This window comes from Salmo salar, chromosome 01 (genome assembly GCF_965601325.2).
Source record: "Salmo salar chromosome 01, fSalSal1, whole genome shotgun sequence".
NCBI classification, from domain to species: domain Eukaryota; kingdom Metazoa; phylum Chordata; class Actinopteri; order Salmoniformes; family Salmonidae; genus Salmo; species Salmo salar.
Window position 1 is genome coordinate 634,281 of NC_138291.1, and position 22,706 is coordinate 656,986.

Here is a 22,706-nt window from a genome sequence, read left to right on the forward strand (position 1 = left end):
AGTCTCTAATGCCTACATGTTTCAAGGACACTACCATAGTCCCTGTGCCCAATAACGCCAAGGTAATCTGTCTAAATGACTATCGCCCCGTAGTACTCACATCTGTAGCCATGAAATGCTTTGAAAGGCTGGTCATGGCTCACATCAACACTATCATCCCAGACATCCTGGACCCACTCCAATTTGCATACTGCCCGAACAGATCCACAGAACACCTACATGAGAATGCTGTTCATTGACTACAGCGCAGCGTTCAACACCATAGTGCCCTCAAAGCTCATCACTAAGCTAAGGATCCTGGGACTAAACACCTCCCTCTGCAACTGGATCCTGGACTTCCTGAGGGGCCGCCCCCAGGTGGTGATGGTAGGTAACAACACATCCACCATGCTGATCCTCAACACGGGGGCCCTCAGGGGTGTGTGCTTAGTCCCTTCCTGTACTCCCTGTTCACCCACAACTGCGTGGCCAAGCACGACTCCAACACCATCATTAAGTTTGCTGATGACCTAACGGTGGTAGACCTGATCACTGAAGATGATGAGACAGCCTATAGGGAGGAGGTCAGAGACCTGGCAGTGAGGTGCCAGGACAACAACCTGTCCCTCAATGTGAGCAAGACAATGGAGCTGATTGTGTCCTGCAGTCCACGGAGGGCCGGACACGCCCCCATCCACATTGACAGGGCTGTAGCGGGTCGACAACTTCACGTTCTTAGTTGTCCACATCACAAGGGAATTATCATGGTCCAAACACACCAACACAGTCATGAAGAAGTCCCTACAACGCATCTTCCCCCTCAGGAGACTGATAAGATTTGGGCCCTCAGATCCTCAGAATGTTCTATAGCTGCACCACTGAGAGCATCTTGACTGGCTGCATCTCCGCTTGGTACAGTAACTACTTGGCATCCGACTGTAAGGTGCTACAGAGGGTAGTGCGTACTGCCCAGTACATCACAGGGCCCAGCTCCCTGCCATCCAGGACCTCTATACCAGGCGGTGTCAGAGGAAGGCCCAGTACATCACTGGGGCCCAGCTCCCTGCCATCCAGGACCTCTATACCAGGTGGTGTCAGAGGAAAGTGCCTAAAAGCCAGGCTGTTCTCTCTGCTACCACACAGCAAGCGATACCGATGCACCAAGCATGAAACCAACAGGACCCTGAACAGCTTCTACCTCCAAGCCATAAGACTGATAAATTGTTCAATAGTTAACCAATCGCTACCCGCATTTACCCTTTTTTCACTAACTCTTTTGACTCAAACACATACACTGCTGCTGTTTTATCTATCCTGTTGCCTAGTCACTTTACCCCTACCTACTGTCTATGTACGGATTACCTCGTACCCCCTGGCACATCGACTCTTGTACTTCCTGTATAAAGCCATGTTATTACCTCGTACCCCTGCACATCGACTCTGGTACTTCCTGTATAAAGCCATGTTATTACCTCGTACCCCCTGGCACATCGACTCTGGTACTTCCTGTATAAAGCCATGTTATTACCTCGTACCCCCTGGCACATCGACTCTGGTACTTCCTGTATAAAGCCATGTTATTACCTCGTACCCCCTGGCACATCGACTCTGGTACTTCCTGTATAAAGCCATGTTATTACCTCGTACCCCCTGGCACATCGACTCTGGTACTTCCTGTATATAGCCGTTACTCATTGTGTTTGTTTTTCAACGTGACAAATGACCCAACACACCTCCAGGCTGTGTAAGGGCTATTTTACCAAGGAGAGTGATGGAGTGCTGCATCAGAGGAAATGGCCTCCACAATCCCCCGACCTCAACCCAATAGAGATGGTTTGGGATGAGTTGGACCGCGGAGTCAAGGAAAAGCAGACAACAAGTGCTCAGCATATGTGGGAACTCCTTCAAGACCATTGGAAAAGCATTCCAGGTGAATCTGGTTGAGAGAATAAGAGTGTGCAAAGCTATCAAGGCAAAGGGTGGCCATTTGAAGAATCTTAAATATATATTTTGATTGATTTAACCCTTTTTTGGTTACTACATGATTTCATTGTAGAATAAAATAGTGAAAACATCAACTATGTAGAAAATAGTAAAAAAAAGATAAACCCTTGACTGACAAGGTGTTTTAACACTTTTGACCGGTAGTGTAAATACTTCTGTCTGGAATGAAATAACTCGGACATGAATTATTAACCAAATCACTTTATTATGCATGCCCGTCTCTCTCTGCAGACATATACCCAACATTAAATACATGACATGGTGGGAATTCAGCATTGCTCAACATTGACGCACATGCTTTCATAAAATGATAGATATATTTACAAGATAAGCAACTTCTCTCCCAAATGTGAACATTCCCCGATCCCGTCCCCGATCCCGTCCCTGATCCCGTCCCCGTCCCACACCACAACCCTTTCAACATTCACCCACGTTTAAAAAGAACCTCAGCAACAAACAAAAAAACTAAAAAGGAAAAACACAACCCAGCAATATGGAGTCCATTACCTACATCAATAGGACAGCAAGAGAGGTCTATATACAAGGTAGTGATGCGTGGAGTCTCTGCCAGTCAGTGTGACAGACCAAAGCATGCCTTCGACTGATGGCTTTAAAAAAAGGAAACTAGTCTATACAACTTCCCAAGAAGATGAACCGCTTTCTATAGCACCTCCAAGAAAACCAATAAACATCATGGGCAGAATAGTTTCCACCACCCCCACCCCCTTCTTTTTTTGTTAGACAGGATTTTAGTAGTATATATAAAAAACAAAAACAATAAGGCACAATTAACACTTTGACCATTTCATGTCCTGGGGATGATGATACCAACATCCAGTAGCGTGGTTTAGAAACAGTTGATTGATTAGAACTTTGTCAGCAGTCCTTCCCTTTGTATTCCCAATCAATCAATCAATCAATCAATCAATCAATCAATCAATCAATCAATCAATCGTGATTCTAAATATGTTGTGGCAAGGACCTTATCGGTTTCAGCATGACAATGCCCCCGGGCACAAAGCAAGGTCCATACAGAAATGGTTTGTCGAGACCTTTATGCCTCTGTTCACATTTACACAACAGGGACATAGTAAGGAAAATTCTATAAAAATGTTGTTTTTCCTTTTTCAAATATTCTAACAGCACAAAGACAAGTTAATGTCATTCAAATCCCCCTGAAACAGTTTCATCACTCATTTCTGTTAGTGGTGATCTGTATGGTGAGGAGTCAGGCCAGGACTGGGCTATCCAGGACTGGGCCATCCAGGACTGGGCCATCCAGGACTGGGCCATCCAGGACTGGGCCATCCAGGACTGGGCCATCCAGGACTGGGCCATCCAGGACTGGGCCATCCAGGACTGGGCCATCCAGGACTGGGCTATCCAACCAGAGGAAAATTAGGGCTTGAGAGGGAAGCGAAGGAGGGGGCTTGAGAGGGAAGCGAAGGAGGGGGCTTGAGAGGGAGCGAAGGAGGGGGCTTGAGAGGGGGGGGGGGGGGGGGGGAAGAGGGGGTGTGGGGGGTACAGATGCTGTCAGCTGTTTGGGTCAAGGCTTTGGTTGGTGGTGTGAACAGAACAGGGCAACAGTTCAGTCATGTTTCAGGTGGTCCTTGATGTCCTCCTCATCCGTGTATTCTGACGGCTCATCCCCGGGCTTTAACAGCCGACCAACATAATCGTATTTTTCTGAAATGAGAGATCACAAGGGTCAAATAAAACCACATTACACTCTAAATCGAGCACCAACATATATCCTACCAGGGCCTAAAACAAAGTAATGTGGTATATTGCTCAATTTAAATGTAATACTCTGACCTGAGTCTTTCGATCAAAATATCAGACAAAACATTCAGCTGGCCCTTTAAGGTTACCTTGGTAACGGGGAAATTCCTGTCATGTGTGCCTATGTCTCTTTGCTAGCAATAGATGCAAACCAACCTGGCTTGTGAACAAAACAATGTTTAAATAGCCAAAACACAAAAAGGACAAAGTCTCACTTTGGTAGACATTCGAGTAAATTAGACAAACTTTTATGCCTGTGCACATTGCTTCTAAAATCTTTCAGCAGCATTTCATTCAGTGCACACAGCCCCCTAGCTTTGCTGCGTGAGGTGGGATAGCTATAAATGGTAGGATTCAGATTGTCCATTACCAGCATGAAACAAAATGGCAGAAATACTTTTGAAAACAGCTACTGCAGCATTTACTCTGCTCACACTGTAAAGGCCTGAGTGTGACTACCTGCCATGGCTGGTGAATTAGACATTCTTAGCCGCCAACGGCAAAATCTACCCGCATTTTGGCAGGTGTTTTAGGCCCTGTATCCTACATATTGTTCATACAGCTTACCCATGAACTGCCTCTCCCACTCTCTGACTGACTCCATCTGAACAGCGTTGAGATCCGACAGGTCATCATACTCCTCCCTCAGGGCATCTTTCTCCAAACAGAACGTGGCCAGACCCCTCGATGCATCCCGGCCCGCAAAGATACCATATGGACCGTCTGTAGGAGAGAGACAGTTCAGTAAACAGAATATATACCTACTGAATTTAACTGTATGGTTCAGTTCTATAAACAGCCGTCTGTCGCAGGGATCCCCCACTACCACGGGCCGTCTGTCGCAGGGATCCCCCACTACCACGGGCCGTCTGTCGCAGGGATCCCCCACTACCACGGGCCGTCTGTCGCAGGGATCCCCCACTACCACGGGCCGTCTGTCGCAGGGATCCCCCACTACCACGGGCCGTCTGTAGCAGGGATCCCCCACTACCACGGGCCGTCTGTCGCAGGGATCCCCCACTACCACGGGCCGTCTGTAGCAGGGATCCCCCACTACCACGGGCCGTCTGTAGCAGGGATCCCCCACTACCACGGGCCGTCTGTAGCAGGGATCCCCCACTACCACGGACCGTCTGTAGCAGGGATCCCCCACTACCACGGACCGTCTGTAGCAGGGATCCTCAACTCGATCCAGTCGTGGAATGATTTCTTGCGTAGAAGGAAGGTCGGGGGGACCGAACATAATTACAAATAATTTGTAGACTGCAAATTGACCGCAAGAAGCCAAACAGATATTTGATTATGTTTTAATTTCAAACCTTGCTTACATTTGCATACGATCACATGGAAATACTTGGTTACAGAGTTCCAAAATTAAAAATCACTTGGAGCCGATTTCCGTGTTAGTCTTATGTCTAACAAAGAAAATACTAAATAAATGAATATACAGTGCATTGGGAAAGTATTCAGACCTCTTCCCTTTTTCCACATTTTGTTACATTACAGCTTTAATCTGAAACGGATGAACCCCCCTGAATCTACCCAATAATCAGAACGCAAAAACACTGTCTGATTACTTAAGTATTCAGTACTTTGATGCACTTTTGGCAGCGATTACAGCTTTGAGTCTTCTTGGGTATGACGCTATAAGCCCGTCACACCTGTATTTGGTGAGTTTCTCCCATTCTTCTCTGCAGTTCCTCTCAAGCTCTGTCAGGTTGGATGGGGAGCGTCGCTGCACAGCTATTTTCAGGTCTCTCCAGAGATGTTCGATTGGGTTCAAGTCCGGGCTCTGGCTGGGCCACTCAAGGACATTCAGAGACTTGTCCCGAAGCCACTCCTGCGTTGTCTTGGCTGTGTTGTCCTGTTGGAAGGTGAACCTTCGCCCAAGTCTAAGGTCGTGAGCAGGTTCTTATCAAGGATCTCTGTACTTTTCTCTGTTAATCTTTCCCTCAAACCTGACTAGTCTTCCAGTCCATGCCGCTGAAAAGAATCCTGGCAGGCATGATACTGCCACCACCATGCTTCACTGAATCTTGAATCTCATGGTCTGAGTCATTCAGGTGCCTTTTGGCAAACTCCAAGCGGGCTGTCATGTGCCTTTAACTGAGAAGTTGCTTCCGTCTGGCCCGATAGGTGGAGTGCTGCAGAGATGGTTGTCCTTCTGGAAGGTTCTCCCATCTCCACAGGGGAATTCTGGAGCTCTGTCAGAGTGACCATCGGGTTCTTGGTCACCTCCCGGACCCAGGCCCTTCTCCCCCGATTGCTCAGTTTGGCCGAGCGGCCAGCTCTAGGAAGAGTCTTGGTGGTTCCAAACTTCTTCCATCTAAGAATGATGGAGGCCACTGGGGACCGTCAATGCTGCACAATCCTGTCGTCTTGGATCTCTACGGACAAGTCCTTCGACCTCATGGTTTGGTTTTTGCTCTGACATGCACTGTCAACTGTGGGACCTTATATAAACAGGTGTGTGCCTTTCCAAATCATGTCCAATCAATTGAATTTACCACAGGTGGACTCCAATCAAGTTGTAGAAACATCTCAAGGATGATCAATGGAAACAAGATGCACCTGAGCTCAATTTTCGAGTCTCATAGCAAAGGGTCTGAATACTTAAATATAAAAAAGATACCTTATTTACATAACAGTATAGAGATGAAACGGAAAGAACATTTCATATCACGACTATAGTGACAAATTATCACGGTTATCAGTACTATCAGTACCATCACGGTTATCAGTACCATCACATTATCACGTTATCAGTACCATCCAGTACGTATCACGTTATCACGTACTATCGGTACCATCACGGTTATCAGTACTATCACGGTTATCAGTACTATCACGGTTATCAGTACTATCACGGTTATCAGTACTATCAGTATTATCACGTTATCAGTACTCAGTATTATCACGGTTATCAGTACTATCAGTGTTATCACGTTATCACGGTACTATCAGTATTATCACGGTTATCAGTACTATCAGTATTATCACGGTTATCAGTACTATCAGTATTATCACGTTATCAGTACCTCAGTATTATCACGTTATCAGTACTATCAGTGTTATCAGTACTATCAATGTTATCAGTATTATCACGTTATCAGTACTATCACGTGTTATCAGTACTATCAGTGTTATCAGTATTATCACGTTATCAGTACTATCACGGTTATCAGTACTATCAGTATTATCACGTTATCAGTACTATCACGGTTATCAGTACTATCAGTGTTATCAGTATTATCACGTTATCAGTACCATCAGCACTGTCATGACGTTGGCCTGTGGGTAAGGTTTATGACCCCCCCCCCCCCATAAATACCTTTCTCCCTTCCCCTCTCTGACCCTACTGAAGGACTTGAATAGCCTGTGTTAAATATAGAGAGTCTGGGAACATCAAACAAATGGGGGAAAGGAACCATATTTTGGTAATAGAACCAGTTGGAAATATGCGTTGGAACGTAATGAGTATGGATGTCAGTTCGGTTGTCATCTGAGACATTATGACTGATGACAGGACGACATAAACTGTACCTGAGAAAGTATACACCCTCTAGTTATCAGAGTAACATGGAATTGTTATGCAATTGAAATGTTTGATATTGAAATTGTTTGTTAGGAGATTAAATGTAATTTTAGCTTCCAAATGAGAGAATTGGGTTTTCATAAGGAAAGTGCCCTGCTTGATCAGTGGCCCACCCCTGTGAAGAGGCAGGGGTTATAAACGATGAAACACATCCTTCCCCCCTCTCCACTATATAAGCCTTTGACGAAAAGATAACCAGGTTGTTCCAGTACGGGAGGGCTGCAGCCTCTACGTTAGAAGGACACACGTCAAGTACAGAACTAAGCCAACCTCGGCGTGAGCTTTGGTGGCGAATGGTATGAACTTTGAGCTTATTCACTACAGAAGTGATACTTCCTAGCCGTTGAGTTAGCAGCGGCCGCTGTAGACGGGGGCTAGGAAAGGACGGACGACGGATCCAGTCTAACAGATGGACGAAGATACCACCACGTATCCAATTGACCACCAGAGACATTCTTCCGAGGACAGGAAGATCTGTTGGCCAACCCGGCCAGCATCTACGACCAATCTACTGAAGCGCAGCTCAGAGTAAATATTTATTGCATTTTCCTTTTCCAAATGGGCGGTAATTTAGAATGCATAAGATAATGTATTTACGATAGCATAGCTGCTGTTTCTGTGTTCCTAAATCTTCCCGCTCTTTCATTCAAGCCCAACCCCCTTTCCTTTGTGTAACCAGCCATCATGTATGACATCATTTGTATTCGGTGTATTTGTAATTCTGTGTGATTAGACAACCAGGTGGCGAATCGCATCTCTGCATGTCTGGCAGACATATCAGTGTGGATGACGGATCACCACCTCAAGCTGAACCTCGGCAAGACGGAGCTGCTCTTCCTCCCGGGGAAGGACTGCCCGTTCCATGATCTCGCCATCACGGTTGACAACTCCCTTGTGTCCTCCTCCCAGAGTGCTAAGAGCCTCGGCGTGACCCTGGACAACACCCTGTCGTTCTCCACTAACATCAAGGCGGTGACCCAATCCTGTAGGTTCATGCTCTACAACATTCGCAGAGTACGACCCTGCCTCACACAGGAAGCGGCGCAGGTCCTAATCCAGGCACTTGTCATCTCCCGTCTGGATTACTGCAACTCGTTGTTGGCTGGGCTCCCTGCTTGTGCCATTAAACCCCTACAACTCATCCAGAACGCCGCAGCCCGTCTGGTGTTCAACCTTCCCAAGTTCTCTCACGTCACCCCGCTCCTCCGCTCTCTCCACTGGCTTCCAGTCGAAGCTCGCATCCGCTACAAGACCATGGTGCTTGCCTACGGAGCTGTGAGGGGAACGGCACCTCCGTACCTTCAGGCTCTGATCAGGCCCTACACCCAAACAAGGGCACTGCGTTCATCCACCTCTGGCCTGCTTGCCTCCCTACCTCTGAGGAAGCACAGTTCCCGCTCAGCCCAGTCAAAACTGTTCGCTGCTCTGGCACCCCAATGGTGGAACAAGCTCCCTCATGACGCCAGGACAGCGGAGTCAATCACCACCTTCCGGAGACACCTGAAACCCCACCTCTTTAAGGAATACCTGGGATAGGATAAAGTAATCCTTCTAACCCCCCCTTAAAAGATTTAGATGCACTATTGTAAAGTGGTTGTTCCACTGGATATTATAAAGGTGAATGCACCAATTTGTAAGTCGCTCTGGATAAGAGCGTCTGCTAAATGACTTAAATGTAAATGTATTTGGTAAATAAATAATTAAACCCAATTTGGTATTGCTGATTCAACTTGTTAGCCAGGGTTCGTGAAGATAGCCAAGAATTTACAACTTTCATTATGAGACTGAAAATAAGATAAGGGTTAATATTGACTGCTATCGATGTAAAATATTACAAAGTATTTTAAGAGTTTATTCGGAAGATAACGGCTCTATAAACGTTCTTCCGTGGTGCCCCGACTTTCTAGTTAATTACATTTACATGATTAGCTTAATCAGGTAATATTAATTACAGAGAAAGGATTTTATAGAATACCATGTCATATCACTTAACCTCTATGGGCTACCTACTCAACAGCCAGTTGAATCCTGTGGCGCGTTATTCAAATCCTTAGATATGCTATTACTTCAATTTTTCAAAAATATGACTATTTTACAGCTATTTAAAGACAAGACTCTCGTTAATCTAACCACACTGTCCGATTTCAAAAAGGCTTTACAACGAAAGCAAAACATTAGATTATGTCAGCAGAGTACCGAGCCAGAAATAATCAGACACCCATTTTTCAAGCTAGCATATAATGTCACATAAACCCAAACCACAGCTAAATGTAGCACTAACCTTTGATGATCTTCATCAGATGACAACCCTAGGACATTATGTTATACAATACATGCATGTTTTGTTCAATCAAGTTCGTATTTATATCAAAAACCAGCTTTTTACATTAGCATGTGACTAGCATGTGACTAGCATTCCCACCGAACACTGCCGGTGAATTTACTAAATTACTCACGATAAACGTTCACAAAAAGCATAACAATTATTTTAAGAATTATAGATACAGAACTCCTCTATGCACTCGATATGTCCGATTTTAAAATAGCTTTTCGGTGAAAGCACATTTTGCAATATTCTCAGTAGATAGCCCGGCATCACAGGGCTAGCTATTTAGACACCCAGCAGGTTTAGCACTCATCAAAGTCAGATTTACTATAAGAAAAATGTTCTTACCTTTGTTGTCTTCGTCAGAATGCACTCCCAGGACTTCTACTTCAATAACAAATGTTGGTTTGGTCCAAAATAATCCATCGTTATATCCAAACAGCGGCGTTTTGTTCGTGCGTTCTATACACTATCCTAAAGGCTAAATAAGGGTGACGAGCATGGCGCAATTCGTGACAAAAGAATTCTAAATATTCCATTACCGTACTTCGAAGCATGTCAACCGCTGTTTAAAATCAATTTTAGCGATAATATTCCGACCGGGAATCTGCGTTTAGATAAACAGACAAAGGAAAAGAAAGCATTCGGTCGAAGCGGGCACGCGCCTAAGCCCATAGTACTCTGAGTGGCCACTTGCCAAAAGCGATAAAGTGTTGGCAAGCCAGAGTCTGCCTCGATATCGTTCAACGTTTTCCCGGGCTCTGAGACCCTATGGAAGACGTAGGAAGTGTCACGTTATTGCACAGATCCTGAGTCTTCAATAAAAAGAGCCAAGATGAAACACTACTTCTCAGACAGGCCACTTCCTGCTTGAAATCTTCTCAGGTTTTGGCCTGCCATAGGAGTTCTGTTATACTCACAGACACCATTCAAACAGTTTTAGAAACTTTAGGGTGTTTTCTATCCAAAGCCAATAATTATATGCATATTCTAGTTACTGGGTAGGAGTAGTAACCAGATTAAAATCGGGTATGTTTTTTATCCAGCCGTGTCAATACTGCCCCCTATCCCCAACAGGTTAATCCGGCATAGCCAAAGACACAACAGTACTATCAGTATTATCACGTTATCAGTACTATCAGTATTATCACGTTATCAGTACTATCAGTATTATCACGTTATCAGTGTTATCAGTACTATCATGTTATCAGTACTGTACTATCAGTACTATCAGTATTATCACGTTATCAGTACTCAGTATTATCACGTTATCAGTACTATCAGTATCATCAGTACTATCACGTTATCAGTACTATCAGTATCATCAGTACTATCACGTTATCAGTATCATCACGTTATCAGTACTATCAGTATCATCACGTTATCAGTATCATCACGTTATCAGTATCATCACGTTATCAGTACTATCAGTATCATCACGTTATCAGTACTATCAGTACTATCACGGTATTGTTAATGTGCTGGAAATGTTCAAAAAGTACTGATACACTGAAATTTCACCCGTTTTCTATTGAAAACCAACAAAATTAGCAGCACTGCACTTTTTGTGTGCATAAACATTAAAGATGACACCATGTGGCCATGAGAGGTAAGGTTCCCTAGTGCAGGTTTTAATCAACAACCTTAAGTAAGCAAATCAAACAAACAAACAAACAAAATTACCAGCACTTGGTTGCAGCCGGCCTTTTAAAACACTTGGTTGCAGCCGGCCTTTTAAAACACTTGGTTGCAGCCGGCCTTTTAAAACACTTGGTTGCAGCCGGCCTTTTAAAACACTTGGTTGCAGCCGGCCTTTTAAAACACTTGGTTGCAGCCGGCCTTTTAAAACACTTGGTTGCAGCCGGCCTTTTAAAACACTTGGTTGCAGCCGGCCTTTAAAACACTTGGTTGCAGCCTGCCTTTTAAAACACTTGGTTGCAGCCGGCCTTTTAAAACACTTGGTTGCAGCCGGCCTTTTAAAACACTTGGTTGCAGCCTGCCTTTTAAAACACTTGGTTGCAGCCGGCCTTTTAAAACACTTGGTTGCAGCCTGCCTTTTAAAACACTTGGTTGCAGCCGGCCTTTTAAAACACTTGGTTGCAGCCTGCCTTTTAAAACACTTGGTCTAGTGTCTGTGTCACAACTGTAGATGGACCAGTAGCGTCACTGGGTTTGCCTGCAGCACGCCCACTCTGTAAACAAGAGAATAGAAAATATATTATTGTTACATTTATAATTATTAACTCACGTCTTTCTTCTGTGTTGCATTTGAGTATATGCAAAATGACCCCATGCAAGATTTACATAAATACAAAATGAGTCTTAAGACGGCGATTAACTGCAATGAGCCCAACAATTTGACATAAATACAGGAGTCTTTGTACAGGAGTATACAGTGATTCTCCTGTTGGAACACTTTTTACAACCAAGTCGACGACTGAAGGATTTTAAATGAATAAAATATGTAGGTTGGGTGACTAAACTACATCACGTGTTGGCGAATAGAGTCTGCAGACACACGACTCGTACAGCAGCAGAACGACGTGCAGTGTTTTTACAAGAGTAGGTAAGACTGGAAGCTTCAGTTTACATTGACAAGCTATTAGTAAGTTAGACGGACAAACCATGACATTTTCCCCCGTTCCCAAGTCCCCCACATCATGCATGGAGTTAAATTAACTTACTTTGCATTCGCTATAAAGTTGTGGATGATGGTCACAAAAAAAATGACTCGAGAGATGAGTTGTTGTCCTCTTTCGCAGAGATTTTCATTTTTTTTTGTTGCATGTTCTGCAGACAGGGTGACCATCTTCGATTTAAGTTTCCCTCAGCACTCTTGTAAAAACCCAAAATACGACCACACTTCAGATGTAGTCCTCTTAGAAGGCTAAAAAACCTCCTGAGCGCTGTCGCTGCCTCCCGCCGTGTTTCCACACAAAACAAACCCCGCGTTGCAGCTGCATCAGACTGTTGCTAACTTCGGTTGATGCTGGACAGTATTTACAGTGAGTTTTTCAAACCGCGGTAATCAAACACGGTTTTAATGATAATTAAAATTTGAAACAGTAATACTAACCGTCGGGAATTTTACCGTGGTTTATTGTGAAACTGGTAACTGTTTCATCCCGAATACAGTAAAAAGTTGACACCTACTCATTCAAGGGTTTTTCTTCAAATTTTGACTATTTTCTACATTGTAGAATAATAGTGAAGACATCAAATCTATGAAATAACACATATAGAATCATAGTAGTAACTAGAAAAGTCCTAAACAAAATATGTTTTATATTCTTCGAAGTAGCCACCCTTTGCCTTGACGACAGCTTTGCACACTCTTGGCATTCTCTCAACCAGCTTCCATCATCTGGAATGCATTTCAATTAACAGGTGTGCCTTGTTAAGTGAATTTGTGTAATTTCTTTCCTTCTTAATGCGTTTGAGCCAATCAGTTGTGTTGTGACAAGGTAGGGCTATCTTCTGTATACCACCCCTATTTGGTAAAAGACCAAGTCCATATTATGGCAAAAACAGCTCAAGCAAAGAGAAATGACAGTCCATCATTACTTTAAGACATGAAGGTCAGTCAATCTGGAAAATTTCAAGAACTTTGAAAGTATCTTCAAGTGCAGTCACAAAAACCATCAAGCGCTATGATGAAACTGGCTCTCATGAGGACCGCCACAGGAAAGGAAGACCCAGAGTTACCTCTGCTGGAGAGGATAAGTTCAGTAGCGTTAACGGCACCTTAGATAGCAGCCCAAATAAATGCTTCACAGAGTTCAAGTAACAGACACATCTCAACAGCTGTTCAGAGGAGACTGCGTGAATCAGGCCTTCATGGTCAAATTGCTGCAAAGAAACCACTACTAAAGGACACCAATAAGAAGAAGAGACTTGCTTGGGCCAAGAAACACGAGCAATGGACATTAGACCGGTGGAAATCTGTCCTTTGGTCTGATGAGTCCAGATTTTTGGTTCCAACCACCGTGTCTTCGTGAGACAATTTGTTCACCTACTCTCTCTCTGCATGTGTGGTTCCCACCGTGAAGCATGGAGGAGGAGGTGTGATGGTGCTTTGCTGGTGATATTGTCAGTGATTTATTTAGAATTAAAAAGGCACATTTAACCAGCATGGCTACCACAGCATTCTGCAGCGATACATAATCCCATCTGGTTTGGGCTTAGTGGGACTATCATTTGTTTTTCAACAGGACAATGACCCAACACACCACCAGGCTGTGTAAGGGCTATTTGACCAAGGAGGGTGATGGAGTGCTGCATCAGATGACCTGGACTCCACAATCACCTGACCTCAACCCAATTGAGATGGTTTGGGATGAGTTGGACCGCGGAGTCAAGGAAAAGCAGCCAACAAGTGCTCAGCATATGTGGGAACTCCTTCAAAACTGTTGGAAAAGTATTCCAGGTGAAGCTGGTTGAGAGAATGCCAAGCGTGTGCAAAGCTGTCAACAAGGCAAAGGGTGGCAACTTTGAAGAATCTAAAATAACTTTTTTGGTTACTACACGATGCAATGTGTTATTTCATAGTCGTCTTCCCTATTATTATAAAATGAAGGAAAAAGGAAACCGCACTCTTGATAGTATCACTGATATTTAATAAGCTTTACGTATCGGCCTCACGGCCTTCCTCAGAGCTTTTGCGATAAAAAAAAAAAAAAAAACAGCACCCCTATGTAGCCCCACCCACATCCGTTCCACGCATGGAAAGGGGTTGGAGGCGAAGGAAAAATAAATAGGTGCTACCAAACATAACAATATGCATTTCACAAACACCACAAAGTGTATAAATAAGACGCATTAAACACGTCCATAAAACCACAATGAGGACACAGCAAGTTTTCATTAATCATTGGGTACATCGTACGAAAAGCATCAGAGGAATCTGAAATGGGGACATATTTCAAATTCACAACATAACACACAGAGGCATTTCATCATTAAGACCATTAGGAAATAATGTCTGGAGGGTGAAAATCCCAAAACATTCTCTTTTGCTCAAGAGTATTATTAATATCACCTCCCCTGTCTGACATCTTAACTTTCTCTATACCACAAAATCTAAAGATAGAAATGTCATGTTTTAGGTCATCATTAGGTCAAAAGCTCAGAGGAAGACCGTGAGGCCGATATGTAAAGCTTATTAAAGATCAGTGATACCATCAAGAGCAGTGTGCGGTTTCCTTTATCCTTATTCAACTGTTGCCATGCACATGCAAAAAGATTGCTCAGATGTGCGAGTGCCTTTGAATTTTGTATTATAAAATGTATAAAATAGTAAAAAGAAAAACCCTTGAATGAGTAGGTGTCCAAACTTTTGACTGGTACTGTACATTTGCAATCAAAAAAAAGTACCTGTTTTTTGCGACGTCATTACGGGGTATTGCGACGTCATTACGGGGTATTGCGACGTCATTACGGGGTATTGCGACGTCATTACGGGGTATTGCGACGTCATTACGGGGTATTGCGACGTCATTACGGGGTATTGCGACGTCATTACGGGGTATTGTGTGTAGATTGATGAGGATTCTTTTTTTATTTGATCTATTTTAGATTAAGTCTAACTTACCAAAATGTGGAAAAAGTCAAGAGGTCTGAAAACTTTCCGAATGCACTGCAAGTATTGAAATTTAGGCCCAAGTAAGTTAAGGTGTTAAGACTAAACAGGATGCGCTCTTAGCCCTACAGCTTGATGGTGGATATACAAGTCTGCTATACTAAGCCTACTAATGATATTATTATCATCATTATAATAATGTCAACAATAAGTAGAACAAGGAAAAAGGAGGGTTATTGTTATAATTTCACAATTTGGAACAGTCTAAACTAGGGATGCATGATATATCGGTGAACATAGCGTAAATCAGCCGATATTAGCTACAAATGCCAACATCGGTATCGGCCGATGTCTAGTTTAACGCCCGATGTCAAAGCTGACGTACCTATATAACGAAGGTACAGGTAAAGTGTTGTGCTGTACGTGCAACCCAGTGTTCCTAAACTAGCCCACAATGTCTGCTGTGTGGATCGAGAAGTCAACAAGTCAAAATTTCAGCGTGACAACTCAAAGGCGAAATCCATTAAAGCCAAGATAATGGAATTCATTGCCCTTGACAATCAACCGTTCTCTGTCGTGGGTGATGTTGGCTTTCGCCGACTGGTCGAGCACCGGTACACACTACCAAGTGCGCTATTTTTCAGATGTTGCCCTACCGGAGTAACACAGTAATAGCGTCACTGCTATTAGCATCACGACATACATACTACGGAACGCCGTTAGCGTGTCAAAAAACACATTAGCACTGTCAAAGCTGTACAAAAAAAATGTCAGCAAACAAGCGAACACCGTCCACGTACGATGTGTTTACAATACCGCGCTGGTAATAAAGCATTATTTGTTCGACCGCAACTTCTGGGGTAGCTAGCGTTAGCTTGGTACCTAGCTAGCACCAATACAACCAGCCTGAAAACAATGACCAGTAAAAACTGCAGTCATTTTCATTCTTAGCAATGATTTAGGAATCCTTGTAAGTATTAGCTAGGTTGACACTTGTTCACCTATTGAACTTCTGTTCATGAAAATAAATAGATAGCTGTTAAGTACCTGGCTAATTGCCAATCACATTATAAAGTCAAGAGAAGAAAAAGCCTGGAAGGAGGAGAGAGACTAGAAATGATTCGGTTGACCGTTTTATGTGTGGATTAATTGGTGGAGTAGAGGACCTTGTGCATTTCAGGTCAAATAACAACTCAATGTTTATATCCCAGGACCAATTAGCTAGCAACAGTAAGCTAGCTAAATAGGACAAATTACCTAGCAAGTGCAAGCTAGCTAGCTAAATTGCCATACATGTTTAATGCTTTTCGACCTGACCCCAAATTAATATAATTGGTTCAGAGTTTTTGATATTTTAACCTGCGGGTTGTGATCGCGTTTGATGTGGGGGGGACAACATACATTTATGCACGATGGCGCATGTGCTCAGCCGGTTTGGGTTCCGTGTTAGACCGCTGCGTCCCTGTGTGTGTTAACTATACTAGGATGCTGCGTCCCTGTGTGTTAACTATACTAGGATGCTTAAAAGGCCGCAAAACATTTTTCTATCGGTATTGTTTTTTTTGGCAAGGAAAATATTGGATATTGGCCAAAAATGTCACATCGGTGCATCACTAGTGTAAACAATAAATGAATGATAAATAATACCAGAGGCTGGTCTAAAGACTTTATTACAGCAAAGATTAAAAACAGCCGAATTTGTGAAATTGTTGCATGAGAATTGGTGCTCACAGAATCAGTAGACTATCAACCAAACAGTCAAACAGAAGCATGATCTATCTCAATTCTGTACATATACAGCATATGGATGAGTCGTAAAGCCCGGCACATTAACAGTAAGGCAATGGATTATAGACATAATTAAGTTGGAGTTTCCTCTCTCCTCCCTTTCCTTAGACAATAAGTCAAGGTCTGTTCCCTCTCTCCTCCCTTTCCTTAGACAATAAGTCAAGGTCTGTTCCCTCATCTCCTCCCTTTCCTTAGACAATAAGTCAAGGTCTGTTCCCTCTCTCCTCCCTTTCCTTAGACAATAAGTCAAGGTCTGTTTCCTCATCTCCTCCCTCTGCTGCTGCCTCCGCCACATTGTTCTCAACACCAATATGCTGGTTAACTTTGCTAGCTAACGTTGCTAGCTAACGTGATATGATCTCAAAACCGTTAGATATCAGTAGGATAATTTAGCCATTATTACAGAGCCCCACCTCATTATTACAGAGTCCTACGAGGAAGACTACATCTGCGTTTTAAAGGACTGACATGAGCATGATACCGCCCATCTGCCTATGAAAGGGCTTTTTGTTTGAATATAGAAGGTGATGTATAGGAACTGTGATATTTCTGCTGTGTGCAGCCTTGACAGATCCCATGGGATGATGCAGCGCTGATAAGCCTATTCTTTGCCATGTTACAGCCCTGTTCAGACAGGTTTTTACTAGACGTTGGTTTTGTAATTATTATACAAGCATGTGCGTTATTCCAGAGGACGATTCATACATGATTCGTTTTTTTTTCTTCTGAACTGCCCTCTGTAATTCTTAATATTTTCACATTTAAATTGACTCGTGACGGAAGCCTGGATGTTTTTATTGTATACGTCACGTCTAGACAATAATACGCTACACTGACAACTCGTGCTTGGCTGCCAAATGTACTCTATCGGTCTCCCCATGACATTTAAAAGTGTGATCATAATCATCATTTTAGCAATCCATCCATGGTAGATGCCCTTCCACACGGGTCCCGTGTGGCTCAGTTGGTAGAGCATGGTGTTTGCAACGCCAGGGTTGTGGGTTCGATTCCCACGGGGGACCAGTACGGAGAAGAAAAAAAAAAAATGGATGAAATGTATGCATTTACTACTGTAAGTCGCTCTGGATCAGAGCGTCTGCTAAATGACTAAAATGTAAATGTAAAATGTATAACAATGCACCTCATTCTATTTGAGCAGCTGAACAGTATTTGCACTTGACTGTTTACAGATGAGAAAGTGAACTTGCCATTTCCCAAAAGTTTAGTGGTATGCTGCTTTGTGATCTATTGCCTCGGACAGGACTCTCCAACCCTGTCTGTGTAGAGTCACCATCCTGTAGGTTTTCACTCCAACACTAATCTAGTGCATCTGATTTAAATAATTACCTGGTTGATGAACTGAATCAGGTTAGTTACAACTGGGGTTGTAGTGAAAACCTACAGGAAGGTAGCTTTCCAGGAAGAGGTTGGAGAGCCTAGACCTAGGACGCCAACAGCCAGCCAGGGTTTCTTTAAATAAGCTATTTACATTTACATTTTAGTCATTTAGCAGACGCTCTTATCCAGAGCAACTTACAGTAGTGAATGTATACATTTCATGCATTTTTTTTCTCCGTACTGGTCCCCCGTGGGAATCGAACCCACAACCCTGGCGTTGCAAACACCATGCTGGCGTTGCAAACACCATGCTCTACCAACTGAGCCACAGGTAAGACGATTTAGGCCCAATTAAACTGATGTATTTGGTGACGTTCAACTTCAATCCACTGGCACTATGAAGAATTGCTTAGCCACACTCATTGATAGCCTAATATATACTTTAATATACTTTTGGTGAGTTTGAGGCATTGCAAGATTACCAAGATTTAGCCTATGCACACGGTTCTGACTCTCTCCCTCGCCCGCTCCTCTCCCTCGCCCGCCCCTCTCCCGCTCCTCTCCCTCGCCCGCCCCTCTCCCCTCCCTCGCCCGCCGCCCCTCTCCCGCCCCTTTCCTGCCCGCCCCTCTCCCTCGCCCGCCCCTTTCCTGCCCGCCCCTTTCCTGCCCGCTCCTCTCCCTCGCCCGCCCCTCTCCCTCGCCCGCCCCTCTCCCCTCCCTCGCCCGCCCCTCTCCCTCGCCCGCCGCCCCTCTCCCTCTCCCGCCCCTTTCCTGCCCGCTCCCCTCCCTCGCCCGCCCCTCTCCCCTCCCTCGCCCGCCCCTCTCCCTCGCCCGCCGCCCCTCTCCCGCCGCCCCTCTCCCTCGCCCGCCCCTTTCCTGCCCGCCCGCCCCTTTCCTGCCCGCCCCTTTCCCTCGCCCGCCCCTCTCGTCGCCATGACAAACACCAGTTTGGTCTTCGGACTGTTGCGTGTAGAATAGCTCAGCCTACTCATTGACAGCCCCTACATTAGTGAACTTGTACGAGTCATTGCAAGCCAAGAAATTGCAAAATACAGCATTGCGATAGCCTATATATTTTTTGTTTAAAAAGGCAAGTCAGTTAAGAACAAATTCTTAATTACAATGACGGCCTAACAGGCCTCCCCTAACCAGGACAACGCTGGGCCAATTGTGCCCCGCCCTATATGACTCCCGATCACGGCCAGTTGTGATACAGCCCGGGATCGAACCAGGGTCTACAGTGAGGCCTCTAGCACTGAGATGCAGTGCCTTAGACCGCTGCGCCAAACGGGAGCCATTTTTGCTGACCGGTTATGACGGTCTGCCCGGTGGCCGACATGCCTACCCCTCCCATCTCGCTCTTCCTCCAGTGAAACATGGGAGTGTGTTCCAAGTAGACTACGGTTTCCTCTTCTGCAAAAAATACTGAATCTTAGGAGTCGATTCCAAGCTTTGACACCCAGAAATAGGAGTCCACGGACAAGAAGTCGATTCTTTTGGAGTCGACTCCCCACCACTAACTAACAGGGGCTCGGGTTTTGACACGCTTTAGGGAATAACTAGCTAGATAGCTAACGTTAATTAACTAACGTTAGTTTACTCTTGGTCCCCGTTGAAGCAAACGCTAATCAGTCTGTTTAGCTAACGAGTTAATCTGCATTTGTACCTTACCTATGTAACAACAAGTAACGCAAACGTTAACGCTAAGTTAACTTGAACTAGCTAGTTACATTAACATTAAATCACCAGCTAGCTAACGCTAGCTAGGTCTATAGTTGCATACTACATTTTTTTTAAAACAACCTCTGATGCAGGTTTTTGTGGACATTTCCGTAATACTTTAACTGGGTGATGTAACGTTAGCTAGTTAACATGCGTCAGTGTAGCGTTGCTTTTGTAGCTAGCTCAACTAGCGTTAGCCAGCTAACCTAAACTAGTACAGTAAGCATGCACACGTGTCTAACTACAACCTAGAATAAACTAACTAAAAGTTAACTAAACAAGCCAGTGCCAGACTAACTAACCAGCTAAGTTAGTTGGCTAACGGTGCTAAATAAAAACAGTAAAATTAACTGTTTAGGTAGCTAGCTGCTAACTTGCTTTAAATGGAGTTAGTTAGCAGGCTAACTTTACCGAGCTAGTAGAAGCTAACTATTGCGCACAAACAACCGATGGTCATCCAGTGTGTTTTATTTCCCGTTACCGGATTCTTACCTCGGCCATAAAACGTTTTTCCGGTGGTAACATCGAATACTTTCATATTGACAGCCATCATGATGCGGGGGTTTTGCAGTCCATCGTATTCCCCAAGTTGCTCCAAAGTGAAATCCCGTCTTCTCATTTTCGGAAGAGACGAGGCCTCGCTTCGTTTAGCGGCGTCAGTACCAATCCGTTTACCCCATCGTCGATAAATAACATAGCAGATCGTAACAAGTAAAACTAAAATAGTTAAATTTAATAACATCCCGCCGAGACTGAAGGAGTCCGAGTCGTCTGAAGTCCCCAGCCCTCCACTCGCCCTGTCTCCATCGTCCGCCATATTGTCGATAGCTTCCTTTACCCACAAAACACCCCTCATTTGGGGCTCCTCATCCAATATGATTGGCCTGCGTCAATAATTCAGGGACAAACACAACACGACAAAATTGCTATTTGTTGAAGTGAAAAGTGACAATTTGTGTTTTTTTTTTTTTGTTAGGCGAGGGAATGCAATTAGCAGTTTCTTAAGGGCACTAAACACATTTAGAGTAAGGATTAAGGACAGGTATTTCTTGTGAAATAAATAACAATAGTTTGTAGGCATTTTATTTAACAACGCTTTTTTTTCTCCCCCCCTGATGCAAATCAATTTATTGCATCCGCCATGGAGTCCAGTTTCATAATATTACCTTCTGTCCTAGCTGTGTTGCCGTAGTTTTGAAGTAAAAGCGGAAACCAGGACTTATTTTAGGGCATTTTTCACCCTGACAGTTCCTAATAGTTATTGAACGCGGTGTTCCCAACCCATCAATGCTAGCTTCGCTGTTGGTAGCAATGACATTTACTAGCGTAAACCTGGTGGGTTAAACCTCACGTAACTTGACATTAACAGCCACTTAGTGAAACCACAGATATAACAAAGAGACAGATATTTCACCAGATGTTTAAATGTGAAGCTTCCGGTTAGCGTTTCCGCTCTCTACCAAATATGGTAGTGACAGGAAGCCCAGTGGGAGAAGATGGAACGAGATGGATTTTGGCCGAAATTCTGCACATTTTCTCATCGGTAAAAAATTTAATCTCAATACAGTTTTTGGTTTCCAAAACTAGAATCTGTTACGAACAGTGGACTACGTGTCGTAGACATAATCCTTTGACAAAGGTGTACACTTTTTTTTTTGCGTTGTTTAGAAGGAGTAAAAAGGCGAATTGAATTATTGCACTGGTGCCGAACTTCTTGCTTGTTCTGCCCACTATGACAAATGTATTGCCATTTGAAACGACAGGTGGTGGTCTATCTTGGTTCAGTTATAAATATTCTTTGGTGAACCAGTCGTCTGGGGAAACGTTGTGGTGACCCGTCTTGACAAAGTTGGCTGGCACCTATCCATCAAAAGTTAAACATTTTCTGGTCATAAAAACCTGTTTTCACTTTGTCATTATGGGGTACTGTGATGTCATTATAGGGTACTGTGATGTCATTATGGGGTACTGTGTAGATTGATGAGAATATTAAAAAAAATCAATTTTAGAATAAGGCTGAAACATAACAAAATGTGGGAAAAGTTAAAGGGGTCTGAATGCTTTCCGAATGCACTGTAAATAAAATTGTCATGTCTACTTCTGATAAGCTTCCCAGTAAAGCAATACAAACAATCAAGAATCCCATAAAAGTGCTCAAAATAGCCCACATTAACATGCACTATATATACAAAAGTATGTGGACACCCCTTCAAATTAGTGGATTTGGCCTAACCCTAACCTGTTGCTGACAGGTGAATAAAATTGAGCACACAGCCATGAAATATCCATAAACAAACATTGTAGAATGGCCTTACTGAAGAGTACAGGTATTTTTCATCGTGGCATTTTCATAGGATGCCACCTTTCCAACAAGTCAGTTAGTCAAATTTCTGCCCTGGTCAACTGTAAGTGCTGTTATTATGACGTGGAAACATCTAGGAGCAACAACGGCGCAGCCGTGAAGTGGTAGGCCACACAAGCTCACAGAACGGGACCGTCGAGTGTTAAAGCGCGTTGCGAGTAAAAATCGATTGTCCTCGGTTGCAACACTCACTACCGAGTTCCAAACTGCCTCTGGAAGCAACGTCAGCACA

The 22,706-nt window shown here is 43.9% G+C and overlaps 1 protein-coding gene across 1 annotated transcript; it reads right to left on the minus strand.

The window, feature by feature from the left end:
* Nucleotides 1-2,168: 2,168 nt before the first annotated feature.
* On the minus strand, nt 2,169-20,964 carry LOC106601271 (membrane-associated progesterone receptor component 2). Its single transcript, XM_014193723.3, has 3 exons — nt 20,605-20,964; nt 4,333-4,488; nt 2,169-3,669 (listed from the first exon to the last, which is right to left on the minus strand). Exons 1-3 carry the CDS (start codon nt 20,927-20,929, stop codon nt 3,572-3,574), a joined length of 579 nt encoding a protein of 192 aa, XP_014049198.2. The 5' UTR covers nt 20,930-20,964; the 3' UTR covers nt 2,169-3,571.
* Nucleotides 20,965-22,706: the final 1,742 nt, after the last annotated feature.